The sequence below is a fragment of the Anolis carolinensis genome, chromosome 1 (assembly GCF_035594765.1).
Source record: "Anolis carolinensis isolate JA03-04 chromosome 1, rAnoCar3.1.pri, whole genome shotgun sequence".
Classification (NCBI taxonomy): domain Eukaryota; kingdom Metazoa; phylum Chordata; class Lepidosauria; order Squamata; family Dactyloidae; genus Anolis; species Anolis carolinensis.
Window position 1 is genome coordinate 165,888,446 of NC_085841.1, and position 18,097 is coordinate 165,906,542.

The 18,097-nt window shown below is 36.2% G+C and overlaps 2 protein-coding genes across 2 annotated transcripts in view; one reads left to right on the plus strand and one right to left on the minus strand.

Annotated features, from left to right (window-relative positions):
• Window positions 1–18,097, plus strand: part of ctnna1 (catenin alpha 1) — a 102,870-nt gene that overhangs the window by 34,355 nt on the left and 50,418 nt on the right. Inside the window, exon 7 of the mRNA XM_003215256.4 lies at window positions 285–488. Within this exon, the coding sequence (XP_003215304.1) occupies window positions 285–488 (204 nt within the window). The remainder of the gene's footprint in view (window positions 1–284; window positions 489–18,097) is intronic.
• lrrtm2 (leucine rich repeat transmembrane neuronal 2) lies at window positions 11,684–17,502 on the minus strand. The gene is made up of 2 exons (XM_003215257.4): window positions 16,814–17,502; window positions 11,684–16,528 (listed from the first exon to the last, which is right to left on the minus strand). The coding sequence occupies exons 1-2, from the start codon at window positions 16,815–16,817 to the stop codon at window positions 14,982–14,984; spliced, it is 1,551 nt and encodes a 516-aa protein (XP_003215305.1). The 5' UTR covers window positions 16,818–17,502; the 3' UTR covers window positions 11,684–14,981.

Below are 18,097 nucleotides of genomic sequence, written 5' to 3' on the forward strand. Positions count from 1 at the left end.
AAATTTAACAGGCTACTAAATATGAGGAAATTGAGTTTGTGATGTAGTATTTTGTTCTTAGTCTAATTGAGGAAGACGAGAGAGCTATGTTCATAAGATTTCTCTTGATATTTTAGATATACAGATTGAAAATGTGAATTCTGCTAAATCTTTGGAAAATGTTATAAATATTCCCCATGAATTGTCCAAGTGTGAGTTGTAGTCCTAATATAATCATGTAATTTAAAGATTTTCTAGGCATAGTCCATAACAGTAAAGAGTTCAACAACTTTTCTTTTAAACAGAAACAAATTATTGTGGATCCTTTGAACTTCAGTGAGGAACGTTTCAGGCCTTCCCTGGAAGAGCGCCTGGAGAGCATCATTAGTGGAGCAGCCCTCATGGCTGACTCATCCTGCACACGTGATGACCGACGGGAACGCATAGTGGCAGAGTGTAATGCAGTGCGACAGGCCTTGCAAGATCTGCTGTCAGAGTACATGGGAAATGTAAGTAACCAAAGCATGTGCTTCGTGTTGCCTTTTTACATACATAGAGAAATTTTATAGTCCTACACATGTGTTTCATGAGCTAGAATTGTAATCACTGTTTTGTAGGGAAACAGTGAAATAGCTCTTAAACCTGGCCAGTAATCGAGCAGTAGAATGTCAGTTTCCATAGTACTAAGTACTTGTGACGAGAAGTTGTCTCTTGCCTGTAAAAAGCTCATGCCTCACTTATTTATTTAAGACAACACAGCTGCTCCTCTGAAACAGAGAGTTCTGCCAATATCATAGCCTTTTTAGTACAGGATGAATGTTCATTATTGAGAGTGGGACATTTCAGTGACAGCCTCCTCCCAATGACCACACAACTTGCATTGTGGACAAATGGCAATGTTCCATCAGCTCTTTAGACAAGTACAACAGTATTGGATGTAGAGAGATGTTCTGGATAATAAAGTCAGGCATTTCATCAAGGGTTATTGATACTATACTATGCAGTAAGCATTAAATGACACATGCATGTGAGTGCATGATGAGGATAAAAATAGCTGAACAAAATCACACTACCTATTGTTTACAAATTACTTCACCACTGAAGTCAGTACAGGCTCTCTTTCTAACATCACTGAAATATTAAATAATTACTTTGAATAGTATAAATGCAAATGGACTACCGTATTTCATCACACACCCCTTTTGGGGGTCCCGTTTTTGATATTTTTGTATGCCTTGCATAATAGTTCCAACCCCACCTGCACTTCTGTCTCTTGAAACAGCCCCGGTGGGCTTCAAGAGGCACAACCTATGTGCTTCCACCAGCCAAGGGAAGCCTCCTGAGCTCTTGTTTCCCCATGCACACTTCCCAACATTTCACCATATAATAGTCTCACCCCCCTTTTTCCAAAAAAGGGGGAGGAGATGTGACTGTTACGCAATGAAATATGGTATTTCTGTATGTTTCATTCAACATACAGAGAAAAAAATCCATTGGACTATAAGAGAAAAAAGTTACTTTTTATGCCGGAACCAGATCTGTGATTTCAGCATTTTAATTTAGCACAGAATTCTGACATTGAAAGTCAGAATTCATTTGTTTGATTGAATAAAGATACTTTAAGAGGAGGATTGAGTTACCCGATTTCTCTCTCAATTCATGAAGAATTTGAGTATCTGAAATACCATCAAGTTTATTGTTTATTGTGCTGTTCTGTCAATTGTACAGTATGTGATATTGAAATAAAGTTTGAAAGTTGTGGCCTTTGTGTTCCAGACTTTCTTGCTAACTGGGGGAAAGGTTTAAGATGCTCAGGTGTCTGCTCCATTGAAAGATAATTGTAAATATAATTCTGTGCATCTGCGACTGCTTAATATTACTTTTGATCTTCATTACAAAATGAAGATTTGGGTGAGAATTTACAAACTGTCGCTTAAATCATTATCCGTAGCTGGGTAGATTTATTCAAAAATAATTTGCTTCAAGATCCAATCTTGATAGCTGAAATAGGGTGAAACCTCTTGCTAAACTACAGTATATGCAAGAAGAATTCTTAGGAAACATAAACATTCAGATTGTTAACTCCCTTTATAGATCAGAATCTATGATTGAATAACGGTAAGGTATTTATTATTTTTTTTAGTTTCATAGCTGCTTTTGTCTAAAATTATCTTTGCGATCGCATCTCCCTCTACCGTGTTTCCCCGAAAATAAGACAGTGTCTTATATTAATTTTTGCTCCCAAAGATGCGCTAGGTCTTATTTTCAGGGGATGTCTTATTTTTCCATGAAGAAGAATTCACATTTATTGTTGAACAAAAAATGAACATTTATTATATACTGTACAGTAGTTGTCATCATAAACCAGCATAACCAGACAAACTGTGAATCCTATCAAGAATTTCTTGTTACTACCAATATTCATAAACCAGCATAACCAGACAAACTGTGAATCCTATCAAGAATTTCTTGTTACTACCAATATTTCCATGTACAACACTTTATGATATGTAAATTTACCAATCCTGCATGCTCTGGTGTTCTGTTTGGCGGACATGCATTCAAACACAAACTTTGCTAGGTCTTACTTTTGGGGGAGGCCTTATATTTAGCAATTCAGCAAAACCTCTACTAGGTCTTATTTTCTGGGGATGTCTTATTTTAGGGGAAACGGTATATCCCAGTGCGGACCCTTAGATCTTCCTAGTACAGTTGGTGGGGACGAGGGAGAGGGCCTTCTCGGTGGTGGCCCCCTGCCTCTGGAACACCCTCCCCAAAGAGATAAGGCAAGCCCCATCAGTTGCATCCTTCCATAGGGACCTGAAAAAATGGTTTCAGCAGGCTTTTGGAAATGACTAAACGGAAACCCTAGACGCCGCATGGCCACCATACGGTCCCTGTTCTGCGCTTTACCCACTTCCTTCGATTTTGTTTATGGGTGCTAGTTTAACTAGTTTAACCCTTGTTAGCTACTCAGAAGGTCTGAATTGGTGTAATCCTGGCCTATATGCTCCCTACTATCCATTCACACTTCGCCCCTGGCTTTATGCTATTTTTATTGTTGGGCCCTTACCCTAGCTCTTACAACTAGCTATCTTGTTCTATTCGGAAATGAAGCCCATTGGTTGTTAAATTACGCAATGGAGTGATCTGAAACTGTTTTTATACCTAAAGAACACATTGTTTTAAATTTTTATTATGCTTAAGTTGTTTTATTATTGGACTGTTGTATGCTGTATGTTGGTATTGAACGTTTACCATGTGTAAACCGCACTGAGTCCCCATGGGAGGTAGAGTGGTATATAAATAAAGTTTTGTTGTTGTTGTTGTTGTTCCAGTTTGAACAAAATAAAAGATAAAATTTAAGGTCAACATAAAATGCAGAACCACTTGCCCCCAAATAAGTAAATTTTAAATAGAATTGGCCACAGACTAATATTTTTAAAACCGCAATTCACATCCAGCCAGATGCTCAGTAGTAGATTGGTATGCCTAAGGCACTGAGATCAACATTATGCAAATGAGAGTCAAGGTTAAAAGAAAAATGTTGGCAGGTATGAAAAAGTTCAGAAACAGCATGTCAAATGCATGGTGACTCACATGAAAGGAGAGAGAAATGGATTAATGGAGCTTAATCTATTTGCTTGCCTAGCAAATTCAATGCTTTTGAATGAATGAAAAGACTGACACTATCATACTTTCCAAATGACCAAATATATGGATTATTTAGTTTACTTCTGTCCCACACAAAGATAAAACATTTTAAGCATATCACAGCCCTTCTGTAATATTTAGAAGGGTGTTTTTAGAAGGGTGTTTTTAGAAACAAAAGCTCAAATCCAAAATCAGATCCAGAGTATAAATTGTACTTGATCCTTGATCCAGCCATTCTGAAATGGATTTCTATTAAAGTCTTCAAACCTAGCACAGTACAAAAGGTAATAGTTTTTAAATTCATTTTCTGAGCTGAGGTTTCCTAGGTATTCAAAAAAAATAACATTTATGTAACTAGGAAATACTAGAAGTTAAAAAACTGACTTCAGAGATGTTTATTGAATTCATTGCCAAACTCCAGATTTTTTACTGAGTTAGTCTTCCTGTTGTTGTTGTTGTTGTTGTTGTTGTTGTTGTTGTATGCTTTGAAGTTGATTTCAACTTATGGCAACCTTATCACAGGGCTTGTTAGCAAGGATTGTTCAGAGGGGAAGTTGCCTTTGCCTTCATTATCAAGCTGAGAGAATGTGACTTGCCCAAAACTGAGTAAATATTATTTCAGCAATATTATTTCAAAAACATGTTCTGAAATATCTCTGTCTTGACTTAAAATGGAAGAATAGTAATGTTATCTGTGGGAAATATGTCTTTTATATCTGTGCAGCAGAAGAATGTTTAGACAGTCTGGTGAACATATATAAACAAATAAATACATCTTCACTGTACAATTAATACATTTATCACCATTTTGACTTTCATGGGTTTTTGATATGGGATTTGCAGTTTTGCAAGAACTTCACCCTTCTCAGCCAAAGAGTGCTGGTGCCTTACCAAACTACAACTCGCATAGCATTGAATCATTCTATCTAAAGTGGTGTCAAATCACATTAATTTCAGTAGTGTAGATATACACAGTACTTTTTGGGGGGAAAGACCTGAGAAGTTACCATCAACTCATATTCTATACTAGATAACGTGTAACTATCCAATTAGACTAGACTTCTCAAACATTAAAAAGCAAGTCTTGTTGTGAATGAACCAACATCATTCTGAAAGGCAATACTGTATTAATCTGTTAATCTAGTATAAGGAAATCTAGTCAAGTTTTTGACTTTGTGTTTTTTAAAATACATTATAACTGTACCCTCAATTTGCATCTGACACTATAAATAAATAAATAAATCTGGTAATTACTAGAGTTCTTTTACAGGTGTCATAAAATATGTACAACAATAGACATTATATACTTATACCTAAATTTGGTAGTCTTACTAATCAGGAATCTAATTGTCAGATTTCCAAGTTCTTATTGACTCAGTGGTTTTATGTGTTGTCGAAGGCTTTCTTGGCCGGGATGACAGGGTTGTTGTATGTTTTCCGGGCTGTATGGCCATGTTCTAGAAGTATTCTCTCCTGACGTTTTGCTCACATCTATGGCAGGCATCCTCAGAGGTTGTGAGGTATGGAGAAAACTCAGCAAGGAAGGTTTATATATATCTGTGGGAAGTCCAGGGTGAGGGAAGAACTCTTGTCAGTTGGAGACCAGAATGAATGTTGCAGTTAATCACCCTAATTTGCATTGAATGTCTTATTCTACTGGCTACTCAACTCTGGTTTTAATCTGTTCAGACTAAAAACTGGGTTTATACCTTCAGTTGGCGTCTACTTTAGTTGGGACTTGAACTGTTGAATATAATAATGGAGTTATTATTGAAAGCCTTGTAAAATGTGCTGGTAATATGATAAAATAATAAGATGTTTTAGGGTTGATGATAGAAATAAATTGTCAGATTATGATAAGGAGAAATAAGCACTGGAGTTCACCAAGGATCCATAACGCTATGTAACACAATTTTTGTTCTTGGGTTATAAATGTCATTTCCTAATTGATTCTGTCATAATGGAAATGATTTATTAAACTGCAAAAACTTTATATTTGTGGGACATCCTGCTGCATATTTTGCTATAGTTTTTCAATGAATATCTTCTAGAGTCTCAACCAAATCAACATAGTTTGTGGTAGCAACAAAAACAAAGTTTCTGAAGTATAACAACTACTTTCAAAGTAAGTATAATTAAACAGGAAATAACACTTTCAAACCAGAAACAAGCTTTTTTTCAAATTTTGTTACATAGTGTAATCACAGCAACATTAAGAAAAGGGGGCAGGATCTTGAGTTTTTCTTTTGGTGTCCCCTGTAAGATCTCCCAAACTTAAAGGAGCATTAAGCAATCCCTTGGAAGTAGGAGTAGCTGCATCAAGAAACAAAAGTTAGTTACCCCCTTTACCCTAATTCACTGTCTCACTGTCTCTACATCTCATTCAGTATGAATCCATTTGGTTGATGTAAGAATAGTTTATTGCTTTGTACCCCCCTCCCGCGCCCACAGGTAGTACCTTGATATTTGAGTATTTTCAGTTACATATTTGCTGCATATGTAAAGTTGTATAACCAACATTTGAATTAACTGAAACAAAATTATGGTTGTAACTACTGAACAGTTGCTAAACTAGAGGAACATGTTGGAATGCCATTTCAGAAATTCACATTGACGTTTTTCCGAGTATTTTACCAGCCCTTTTGAGATATGCCCAGATCCCTCTTTAGCTTTGCCAATGCATCTATTTATTTATTTATTTATTTGCCTTATTTATACCCCGCCTTTTTCTACCCTAGGCGGGACTCAAGGCGGCTTACAAACGACACTTATACAGTGCCTTAAAGTATAAAACATAAACATGAGATAAAGTTGGATTAAAATTAGTACATACAATAGCATACTTAAAATACATCCCATTGTCAAAGCACGTCATCCAGGATCAAAGTCTAGGCCGTTCCATAGTCAGATTGCACAATTCTCTTCAAAGTTACTGCACTACAGTGTTCCCTCGCTACTTCGCGGTTCGCCTTTTGCAGATTCGCTGTTTCGCGGTTTTTAATAAACACTAAAATAATAGTATAAATCATAAAATAATATTATAAATCCCTATTTCTACTTCCTTCCTAAGGAGAAGCCTATGGAAGGAAGGAAGGAAGGAGAAGCCAAAGGGAGAGAAAAGGAGGCTGAAGCAACTTTGTTTTCACCTTATAAAGCATGGGTGTGCTTGAGAGGCGAGGAGGGGTTAGAGACGCTACTTGCCAGTGAGATTTTAAACAACACAAATATAGCGCCCCTACTGCTCGGATTTTCATTTTTCGCAGGTGATCCTGGAACGTAACCCCCACAATAGGTGAGGGAGCACTACACTATTTTTCAAAGGCCTGCTCCCAGAGCAAGGTCTTTACTCTCTTTCTAAAGGGTAGAAGGGAGGGGGCTGATCTAATATCGCTTGGGAGGGAGTTCCACAGCCAAGGAGCCACCAGTTACGCTTGCGAAGAAGGCGGGATCAAGAGCAAGGCCTCCCTAGATTATCTTAATCTCCGAGGTGGTTCATAGGGGGAGATATGTTTGGACAGGTAGACTGGGCTGGAACCGTTAAGGGCTTTATAGGCTAAAGCCAATACAAGTTCCCTTTGTCTAGTTGCAGAAGAACTATGGTCGTCTGTACTAGTTTTACACAACTGCAATCTTCTATGATTCACCAGAAAAAATAATCAGGCAAGAGTAACTTTTACTTCCATTGTTAACACAAGATTGAGTCTGGTGATCACAGCCAGTGATTTCACTCTTCAGCCAAGGCAGAATTCTTTGAACAGTGCCCCTTTCACAAAAATAAAAGTGACCTAATTGCATCTTAAAGAGATTCACAAGCCTCCCATGTACTGTACAAGGATATTCAATAGAAGATACAACCTACCAGGACTCTCTAAGAAGCCATTGCGACCCATTCATGCTTTAAAGTAATGAGCATGTAGGCTCACAAAGGTCATAAGCCTGGATGCTGTTAGAGAGCATTTCAAGTATGGTTTGGAAACCCCTTGACTAAGGGCCAACAAGGCCCCCAAAACATTTTGCTCCATAATGCCCTCTAGGAGGCATGAGAAACATTTCCTCCTTGTTCTCCCCACCACCTTCTGGCACTGGTCTAATTCCTAGAGAAACATTTTTTGAAACAGCAAGTGGATTTTACTCAATTCCTGTTGTTTAAAAAATGGCCTATCTTGTACCTTAAAAGGCTCAGGAAGGCCCTCAAAATCTGGGGAACATGCTTCCTAAAGGATGTTCAAGGGAAAAACACATAGCCTCCCCAAAAGGTGACTACTATGCCACTTTGAAGTGTACAGAGAGACAAGATACCTAGCTCTCCACAGTTGCCTGACCCTGCTTTAGAGTATTCATTTTCACTTGGTAGGTAGGGACTCAATGGTGATTCAGTGTCACAATAATAAGTCATAACTGGAGCACTACTGCCACATGAATGTACAGATACACATCAGTATTCTTAAAGGTCTGATTGGACTAAAGATTTTTCTTATCCAAAGAGGCATACATGATCTACCTAGCTCCCAAGAGTCTTGATTCTGAAAGGATATGCAGCCTATAGCTTTGACATTTATTGAAAATCTAAGGGGAGGGACATGGAAATGAATGGGTAGCTAGCAATTGAATAAAATGGGAAAGAGGAAAAACAAAAACTTAGAATCATAAGAGTTGGAAGAGACCATATAGATTCAGTCCAACCCCCTGCTATACAGAAAGACACAATCAAAGCACCCCAGCAGATGGTCATCTAGCCTCTGCTTAAAAACCTCAAAACTTTCTTTTGGTGATAAAGCAAAGCCTTCGGCCTTTGTGGCTATCTATTTTGGTGAGGTAACTTCCAAAAATTGGTTTAGTTTTATATTTTAAAAATAGATGCCAATGATGTCAACCTGGCTTAATTCTATCAATAGTGAAGGCAAGATTCTACTGACAAATTTAAAATGCCAACTATTCCCAAACATTCTCCTAGTACAGGGTGTTTGAAAAAAAACTCCCTAGTTTTAAGTTAAAACACATTAAAACTAGGGAGTTCTTTTTCAAACACCCTGTATACACCGAGTATATAATCACAGAAATGTAAAAAAAAAACAGTAATCAGCATATTTGATATATGGATTAAACACGTGTTTTCTTGAACAGTGGGTTTACTTTTACTGCTGGGTTTTGTGGTACATGCTCATATGTCATTCTAAATGCATTCAAAAGTTTGTCCACCTGAGTTTTGATTTAGAAATAAAGGTGTTTAGGCTTGCAGTCCTGGATAAGCACAGTTTTCAACATGTTAATAACTTCAGGTCTTCCATTTTAAAATATTAATAAAATTGTTTCCTTTTTCTAATCCATCCAAATGCAGTAATTACTTCTTATCACTTAAGTGCTTCCTCGCTGTGGTGCTTTGTTCAATTGTTCATTATTTCTCTCAGGAATAGAGGCATTTGGTAAGAAATGGGCTTAAGTATTGCATATGTAACATGCTTTTATTATCCAACTCACTGAAGTGAGAAGAAGTTACTTAATGCAAAACATGTTCTTGGGAGATGGGTTTCGAATTTTCATTACTGGGTACAATTCTAATATCTCAATAAAATCCTCAGTAAATCTGGCTTTGTCATTAGTGCAGTTACAAATAAAACTGAAATTCTCACAAATATTTTCACTTCCTTTACTGATGTATTTCAGTTAGAGGTAAATTAACTTCAATAGTATTTTAATGGCTATAGAGCAGATCCGGTCATGAGCATAATATGCCCTAGACCTATACTTTGGGACCTATACCCATGAATGAGGTGAGGTTAAAACCTAGGGACATATGCCAAACAAATGTTTTCCTCTCCTTATAAAAATGCATAGAGATAATATTACTTTAGAAGAGTTAAATAGAAGAGTGTCTTTTTATGGGGGTGGACAAGAAAGTCTGATTTTAAAATGGCTATACAAATACAATATAAATAAAGCAATATAAATAAATAAAATGGGAGGAGAAGAACAAGAAAAGCAACCTGCCTCTGTTAGGGACCCAGTGTGGAGGCAGTAGCAAGAGGCATAGGAAAAAAGCGGTCCCACTCTGTTGCCTCCCCCCCTGCCCAAACCAGTGAAAGAAAGGTAGCCCTCTTTTTTCCCTTCTTTTTTAGCCCAGGTGGCATTTTACAGTATTCATTTTGGGTGCTTCAAGCAGAGCAGAATGGTGGTGGCCATTTTTTAATAGGGGCTTCCTGTAGTCTCTGCAAATCTCACAGGGATGGCAAGCCTCACAAAACTTATATAGGAAGCCCTTATTAAAAATAGCTGCTTTTGCTCTGCTCCAAAGGAGCACAAAGCATTTCCAATATTGACCTGTGGATAAACTGATCCAATTACTTTGGTTGAGTTGTCAAAAGCAAACTTCAACAGTTAAAAATTAGAATGTTTTTAGAAAATTGATATCAATTCATGTATAAGAATAGGGAGAAAATGAAGAGGTGACCAAAGGCTATATGTTTCTTTAGTTCTTTATGCTCTAGGGAATGTCATTGGTTTACTATTAAAGTGGTTTCTTTGCTTTGTATTCTGAAGCATCACCTCTTAAATTCTAACCAAGAATAACTATATAATTATGTCACTGGTATAATGAAACAAATGTGAAAGAAATATGTAAACTAATGTTTTTGGCTCCCTTATGCCTATCATCATAGCACAGGACAAATAGTGTCTCGATGTGACTTTTTGGAACTAGAATATTTCAATTCAGTGAAATATCTACTCTCATAGTGTTCTCAGCAACAGTATTCTCAGCAAGTTGTTTTTTACTTTAGCTATTCATACTGAGAAATACTTCCCATCTAAAAGAGAGTATACCAAACAAGAGCACATTTCATAGAAAATCATAAATGTATTCTCTTAAATACTTTTGGTCAGACCTGTTAATATATATGAGCTTGGTATCTGTATTGGAGAATCTGTTACAATTCTTACTTGTGAAATCATTAGGAAAACTTTAAAGACTCTGATGAAATGACTCCATTTCCAAAAACATATCAAGGAACAAGATTGTTTTGATAACAAAAACATCTATATTTTGCTTTCAAAATATATTTTAACTGGCTAAAAAGTATCATTTCATTGAAATGTAGTGCAAAGTACCATACCAATATGGCAGTGGAAAATTGGCATGGCTATAAGGGTTTTTTCTATTGTATTGCAGGAACTGGTACAATAGATCTTCGCACCCAAGACAATTATGATCAACAGTACATTCCTGTTTTCAAAGGATATCAAAAAAAGAGGCAACTTCTATTTTTACAGTATACACACTTTTTAATGTTTTTGTACACTGCACTTTTCTGCATTATGAATCTTTCTCCTCCACCAGAATAATGTATCTTGGAACATTACTAACACACATAATTTGCAATGTCTGTTCATAAATCTCACAATTTGTTGAAACATTCCAGGATTTTAAAATGTGGTAACACCAGAATATGTTATATCGGAAGTATAGCAGAGACTTGAAATTTACATCATGGATGTGGCCACAATCTTGCTTTGTTGTGTGACATAATTTAAATCATGTTAACTACCAAAGCCTCATTTAAACTTCTTTACCCCTCTTGAGTTATTCCCTCTTCAACAAGAAACTTGTTGCAGTATAAAATGTTTGATTCCATGGCACCAGGTAGAGGAGGATAATGACCTTGAACTACAAAGAACTGATACTGAACATAATTAATCTCATAGTCTAGTTTTCTCCATATAAACAAGTCCTAATTCTGAAATCTGATTGTAAGGAATATTAACTTTACGAAGTGATGGCAGTAATTTTTCCTTAGATATTTCCATTGTGACTAAAAAGTGGGTCCACTTGATTTTTTTCCATTAAGAATTTTGTAACAGTAGCCTTAAACCGTGAGTAATGAGAATGGTTACAAATGGTGTTCTGCTGTTAGGAATGACTGTGTAAAACCTACAAGAATTGCAGGTGGAAATGATAAGCCAATGAAAATACAGTGCTTTGGGGAGACTATATTTGTTTGAGACATTAAGTTAGCCTAGCCTTGGGATTGGTTCAAACATGCATCACTTGATTTCCCATTATTTCATTCATGTGTCTCAGTCAAATGTATATGAGTGTTCACATTAACAATTGCCTTTTTAATTGCTATCAGGTGATAATGAACATCCTGTTTATGATGGTACTTCTTAGATGCATATCCCTAGTTGACACTATTGCTACCATAAACATATATGTTTGAACTGATTTTCATGGCACTCTTTCTATTAGAATAATATTTATCATCTCTATTGATACTGGATTGAATGTTACTTTTATAGTTTATCACGTAAAATACCTTCATCCATAAACAGCAAAAAAAAAAATAGAATACTGAACATAACTAGTGGATGAGCTTTCACTGTACATTTCATAGTTAATTAGATATGTTTTGCTAACTGACCATGTTTTTATCATGTAGGCCATACAACTCCTTTTAATTGGTACTCTATGATTTATGTAAGCAAGAGATTATGCCAAGTATCTCCCATGACTTTTGCTTACAACAGCCAAATGTATTACTGTAGGCACAACTCCTTTGTTCTAATATTGGTATATATAGTATAAACCAATATTAATGAATTCCAAGGTTGAATAAGCATTGGTGATAATATTAGTTTGTTCTTGCCTAATATCATCTGCTGGTATTAAAGCTCAAAGAAAGGAAAGTGAAAAAAAGTTATCATAGAAAGGAGTGAGCAAGTTATACTTCTATGCTAAGAGCAGTTGAAGGGGTGATAAACAGCCTGTTTTAATAATTCCACAAATTCACTTGCTTACTTTGTAATCCTTATAATCACTTTCCTGCTGCTCTTGTGAAAGAGAAAATGGCAGCAGCAAAATACTACTAGCTTCATTTGCAAAAGCTCAAAAAAGCCATCTCAAGCATCAGCAATTGAAAAAAAATTGTCCAGGTAGTTGTTCCAGCCAGTTGTCATAGCTTCCATGTAGCATTTGGGTAAACAACCAATGAAATAGTATTGTACTATATTCATTTGAGAGTATCCTGCAGGGTGCAAATAGGATTTATAGATTTCATAAATTTATTTTTATTATCCCTCCTTTCTCTGTTCAGTATCCTATATAGTCAAGGAAGGCATTATAATGGAACCAGAGTTTCCATTTTTTACTAAAATTTCCAGAATGTTTACATGGGCTTAACATAATATAGTGGGGGGTATATGGGCCTAACTAGTGGCAAAACCTGTTTGCTACCTGTTAAAGATTTGGAAGGACTTATCTTTTTAAGTGTCCAATTTTCCTTGTAATTTTTTTTTTTGCTATATATACATATTTGCCTTCCCCCATACACACTTGCACAGATATACACAGCTGAATCTTGGCAACACTTGAAGTGATCCGCGCCTTCATAATGTGTGTGGGAGTGTTGCTGGAGGTGGAGGAGGGACACTGGAACATACACAATTCACAAGAGAAGTGTGAGTAACATTAATTTCAATGAAACTTAATACATTCTTGATGGGTGCAGTGTTTAAATGCAGAGGGAATTTCCCTTTATCCAGATGCATAGACTATATGGTATATGGCTAAAAATAAAGGTTTACTACATGGAAGAGTTGTGGCTATCCGTTCATCTGTTTTCATTCTAAAAGTAAACAGGTAGTGACTTAATAAGAACTAGAAAAATAATTGTATAGGAAGCCTCCATGTAATGTAATATCCAATATGAAAAGCTGGAGTTAATGAAGACAGAGCCTTGATTCCTTGTTTTTAAAATCTCAGATCTTCAAATTACTCACTTTGTGTTAAAGCACTACAGTAATCGATTCAGGTATTCCAATAAGAGAAAATACACATATAAAATGGATTTTTGAGCCAGTGGTTTAGCTTGAAAACTTTTCAGCATAGTACAGTACACAATACTATAAACTGATCTAAAGAATTCAAGCACCAATGCTTTTTTCCCTCTGCAAGTACATGTAAAAAAGGGGGCTGCTGTTGAACTTGACATGGTATTTTAGATATACATATGTATATTTTTTTCCTAGCTTTGGTTATGTTTTCATGGTTTTTGAGCAGTTGAATTAATACTCTGTTCTTCCCAACAGTCTTATTCTTAAACTACATAGATGCATGATAAATTTAGTTTCATAACACAATTTAGATATAACATTTTTTTCTAGAAACTATTTGTTTTTCTGGGTAGCTTTGTGCTACTTTTGAATGACATCTCAGCCAAGGAAAATGTTCTAAATATAGTTTATGTTCATGTTCTTGCTCTTCTGAGGGTAAAATATCAAACACCGGCTTGGAAATAAGTCCCATTGAAACTTGTGGAACTTATGGATAGTTAGGGTTATAACTGGTATATACATTGTTCAGTCATAACTGTGACTTTGTCCTGCAGTGTCTAATTTTGCCTCCTGGGCTATCACTAGTTCATAAATTAGATTTCTGATCAAAATGAACCATTGGGATGGAGAGCAGAAGAAATAGGTCTTCTGTGCTGGCTTTAAAAATAAAGAATTCAGTGTTCCTTTCTTTGAAACATATACTGGCTCTTAATCTGAAATCTTAATCCCATTAAATTCAAGGCATATTCAGTAGAAATTAAGGTTCTGTGATACTTTGAAGTATGGTGCTGTATGGTACCAAATGCCTATAGAAGGATGTTATTTTAAAGTAGTACAGTATGTATAATCTTGGTGTATTCAGAAGTGTCAACAGCTATATTCTAGTTCTAGAACCAATTTAAATAAACTGAAATCTCACTGTGGAATTTTAGAAAACAATTCTTAATCTTTTTCCATGCTTCAGTACATAGCAAAATCCCTCTGCTGCACTTTACTACTGTAGATCGTAGATCTGAAAATCAGCTTTTAAAATGGGGAAAATGTAAATTATCTTTTTCTGTTAAATCTCTACTTAAGAGAAAACTGAGTCATCTGAAATGTTGGGGATCATAACTACAGTGCATCAGTTGGCAAAATGTCCTTCCTTCACTGAGTCCTGTAAATATACCTAACAGCGCCATTTCATCCCGACTATTCATCTACCTCAAATCTGGAGGCTTCAGAGTAAAAATCTTACACATAGAATTACATAACATGAAGCAGTTTACATATTTGGGGTTGAGCATATTTAGACTTCCAAACATCAGGAGTGCAAATTTAATGCAAACATTGCTGATTTCACACTGAAAATATTATGGATTATTTAAGAAGATAAACACCTTTAAATACTGCATCACTCAAAACAAGTAACCTAGAAAAATCTAGGCTCTTTCAACATTTCTTTTTTAAAAAAATTAATAGTTTTGGATCCCTGCAATTTAAAATAAGTTTTATCTGCTTTTGTTTTTGATTACCTGTAGATATTACACTTCACATTCTTTATAGGGTAGTTGCTGACACTTGCACTGTCCATAACCATTAATGATGATAAAAGGTCCTTCATGGGTGGGTTCATATTCATTATAAGGTCCTTGGTCTGACATATTTGACATATGTAGCCGTGTTTGAGATCGCAGTTGCCTGTGGCTTTGAATCATTGAGCACTGCCTAATTTTTCTTAATGTGGGAGGGCAGCACTTCCTGGAGATGAACACTACAAAAATGATAAAAAAGAAAGAAAATAATAAAGCCATTGTTCCTGTAATTACCTGCTGAGTGAAGATGGCATTGTTTGGTTCAGGCAACTGATCTTCTGTTGTAATAGGTATGCCTGTAGTAGTTGAAATTTCTTTGTCTCCCACATGGAAATTTGAGGAGCTTATTCTTTTTGTGTATTCAGTCGTTGGAGCTCTGTAACTTGTAGCAATGGATGTAACAACAGTTGATAAATTCCAGCAAAGCTGAAAACCATACACTGCATCTAGAATATCCTCTCCCTGGGTGTGGTTTGGGCTATGACAAAGTATGGAGTGCTCCCACCGACCTTGGAAGCCACTCAGCCATGTGGCTAATGAACATATTTTGGGGCTGCATTCCCAAGGGTTGCTGGAGAGGCCCACCGTAGTAAGGGTTTTAAGTGAATATAAAACCTTGGATTCCAGAGTGATTAGTTTGTTGTTATCCATTAGGAGTACTTTAAGATTAGGCATTATTTCAAAAACTGTCATATCAATGGCTTTGAGATCATTTCCAGACAAATCTATCTTTTCTAAGGTGACCCAGGTCCATTCCATCCCGCAAGTCAAGTTGCTAATTTTATTCCCTTGCAAGAAGAGCATGTGCAGATTGCTTAGCCGTAGGAAATGAGCAAAGTTAATCTTTGTCAGCTGGTTGTGCTCTAGGTGAAGCTCCCTCAGTTTGATTAATCCAGCAAATCCATTGCGTGCCAAACTTCGCAAACGATTTGTGCTCAGATCCAAAAAATCCAAACTACGACAGTCTGAAAATAGACGGACTGGTATAGTCCTCAGGGAATTTGAACGTAAACTCAAGGTTTGCAGTTTGCGAAGGCCATAGAACAATTCAGGATGCAAAGCAGATAATTGATTGGAAGAGAGGTCCAAATGTTGCAGGTTAAGCAGTTGGCTAAAAGTTGTGTTTGGCAAATAAGAGATTTTGTTTGAACTCAAAATTAATTCCTTTAGTTTATACAGTCCTTGAAAACCATCTTCTCTTATCGTATCAATTTGATTATGGTCTAAATGAAGCCAAGTAAGTTGACTGAAGCTTGCAAACTGATCCCCTTCAAGTTCCGTAATAAAATTGTGCCTCAATGACAAACCTAGACAGCCCTTGTCAGTGGTGTTTGGCACTGAGTGAAACCCCTGAGAGTCACAGTAAAAGAGCAGCTTCTCACAACGGCATTTTGGTGGACAAGCCGTGCCCAAGGCAGGCAGCATTTTAAAAACAATACTCATTGCATATATTGCTGCCAGCACAGGAGTCCCTAATGGCCACTTGAAATGTAAGCCTGCAGAATATAGTTCAAGGAAACAACAAAATAGGATATTCTTATCAGATAAATGCTCACAATAAAAAAGAAAAAAAGATTGCAGCAGGTAATTACATGCATTAAAGTGCTGAGGTCTTTACGCTTTAAATAAATCTGATATGAAATCTGTCTAAATTATTGCAGTTATTGACAAGTACTACCTCGTTGCATACCTAATATTAAAAACATTAAAATACTATTTTACCAATTTCTAAAGTAAAATTGACTGCACATAATACAGCAGATCAAAATGTATAAACTTACCCATTCTTTTGAGTACGTTGGAGGTTTCATTCAGTCGTAGTTTTAGACTCAACACAGTGAGTCTGTAAAAAGCTCTAACGTTGACAGCCTTTGAATAATTTACTTCTACTGTCTTCCGCTATTAAGAGTAAAAATGACTTCACATCCCGTTGTCATATATTTCTTTTGAATTCATTTCCTTGATTTTCAGTGACAGCTCTGCAAATTCCCGAATCAGTGCTGAACCGGAGTTCTCTGTTTTTGTTCTGTACAGCTGTTTAACTGCAAGCGTTTTCCACAGCTATGGCTTTTTTGTCTTAACTTGTTGATGGCAGATGGGTGGCTTATTGCTGAGAGAAGCTTCTATAGTCGCTTGAATGCATTTGCTGAAAAGCTTTCAGGGATACGATACAGGAACGCATTTGCTTATGTGCTGCGACCACACAACTGTATATAGGCTGACGTCATCTTGTGACGTTCCTTTTTGTTTGGGTTTTCCAGAAGCTTTGCAGTTTAAGGCACTGTGGTGCATACTGCGAATTGTGAGATTAGACTACCACTAAGAGGAAAAACCTAACTGTAGAAATTCTTCATTTGGTATCTGAGGGATAGAAGTGACTTTGCAAGAGTCTGTCTTACAGATTACATGCTTATTCTTACAACTTAGAATTGTATAACTGAATTTCTGAAAACTAGCCATATTACAGATTTCTCCGTCATGGTTGTCCTGTCCATGTTCTGCTTGATATGGAGCCGGGGGTGGGGGGTGGAGGGGAGTTTGCTAATTAACAAAGCCTGTCAGACAAAGCCATGTGGGATTTGAACTTCAAAAGGGATCTTTTTTGATATAAAAGTATATTTCTACTTTAAAAAGAGGGAGATTGCTAGCATTGAAGATAGTTTTGCTAAGCATCTTGTGAGAAAAACTCGACCAGACACAAACACTTTAACCAATAGTTTTTCACTTCATAACTCTTTTTTTAAACTGCTGCCAGGATTCTATTGTTTTCACATCTGATAGTTCAAATCAGATTAGAGAATGATAAAGGCAATTCAATGAAAGAATGAAAAATTGTCTAGGAAAAGTAAATGAATAAGGATGGTACAATTTTTATCTTCCTGATCAGTTTCAATAGTTTTTTAAAAGAAACCTAATGTGTATCTCACCACTAAAACAAATGTTAGTTGTGTGACTTTGTTCAGTTCATTTGTCAGATTGTATACTCCTTTTTTGATGCAAATGATACCTTGCAGGTCTACTCACAGCTTAAAATTTCTTATGTTACTTTTTATTTTTTAAACAGG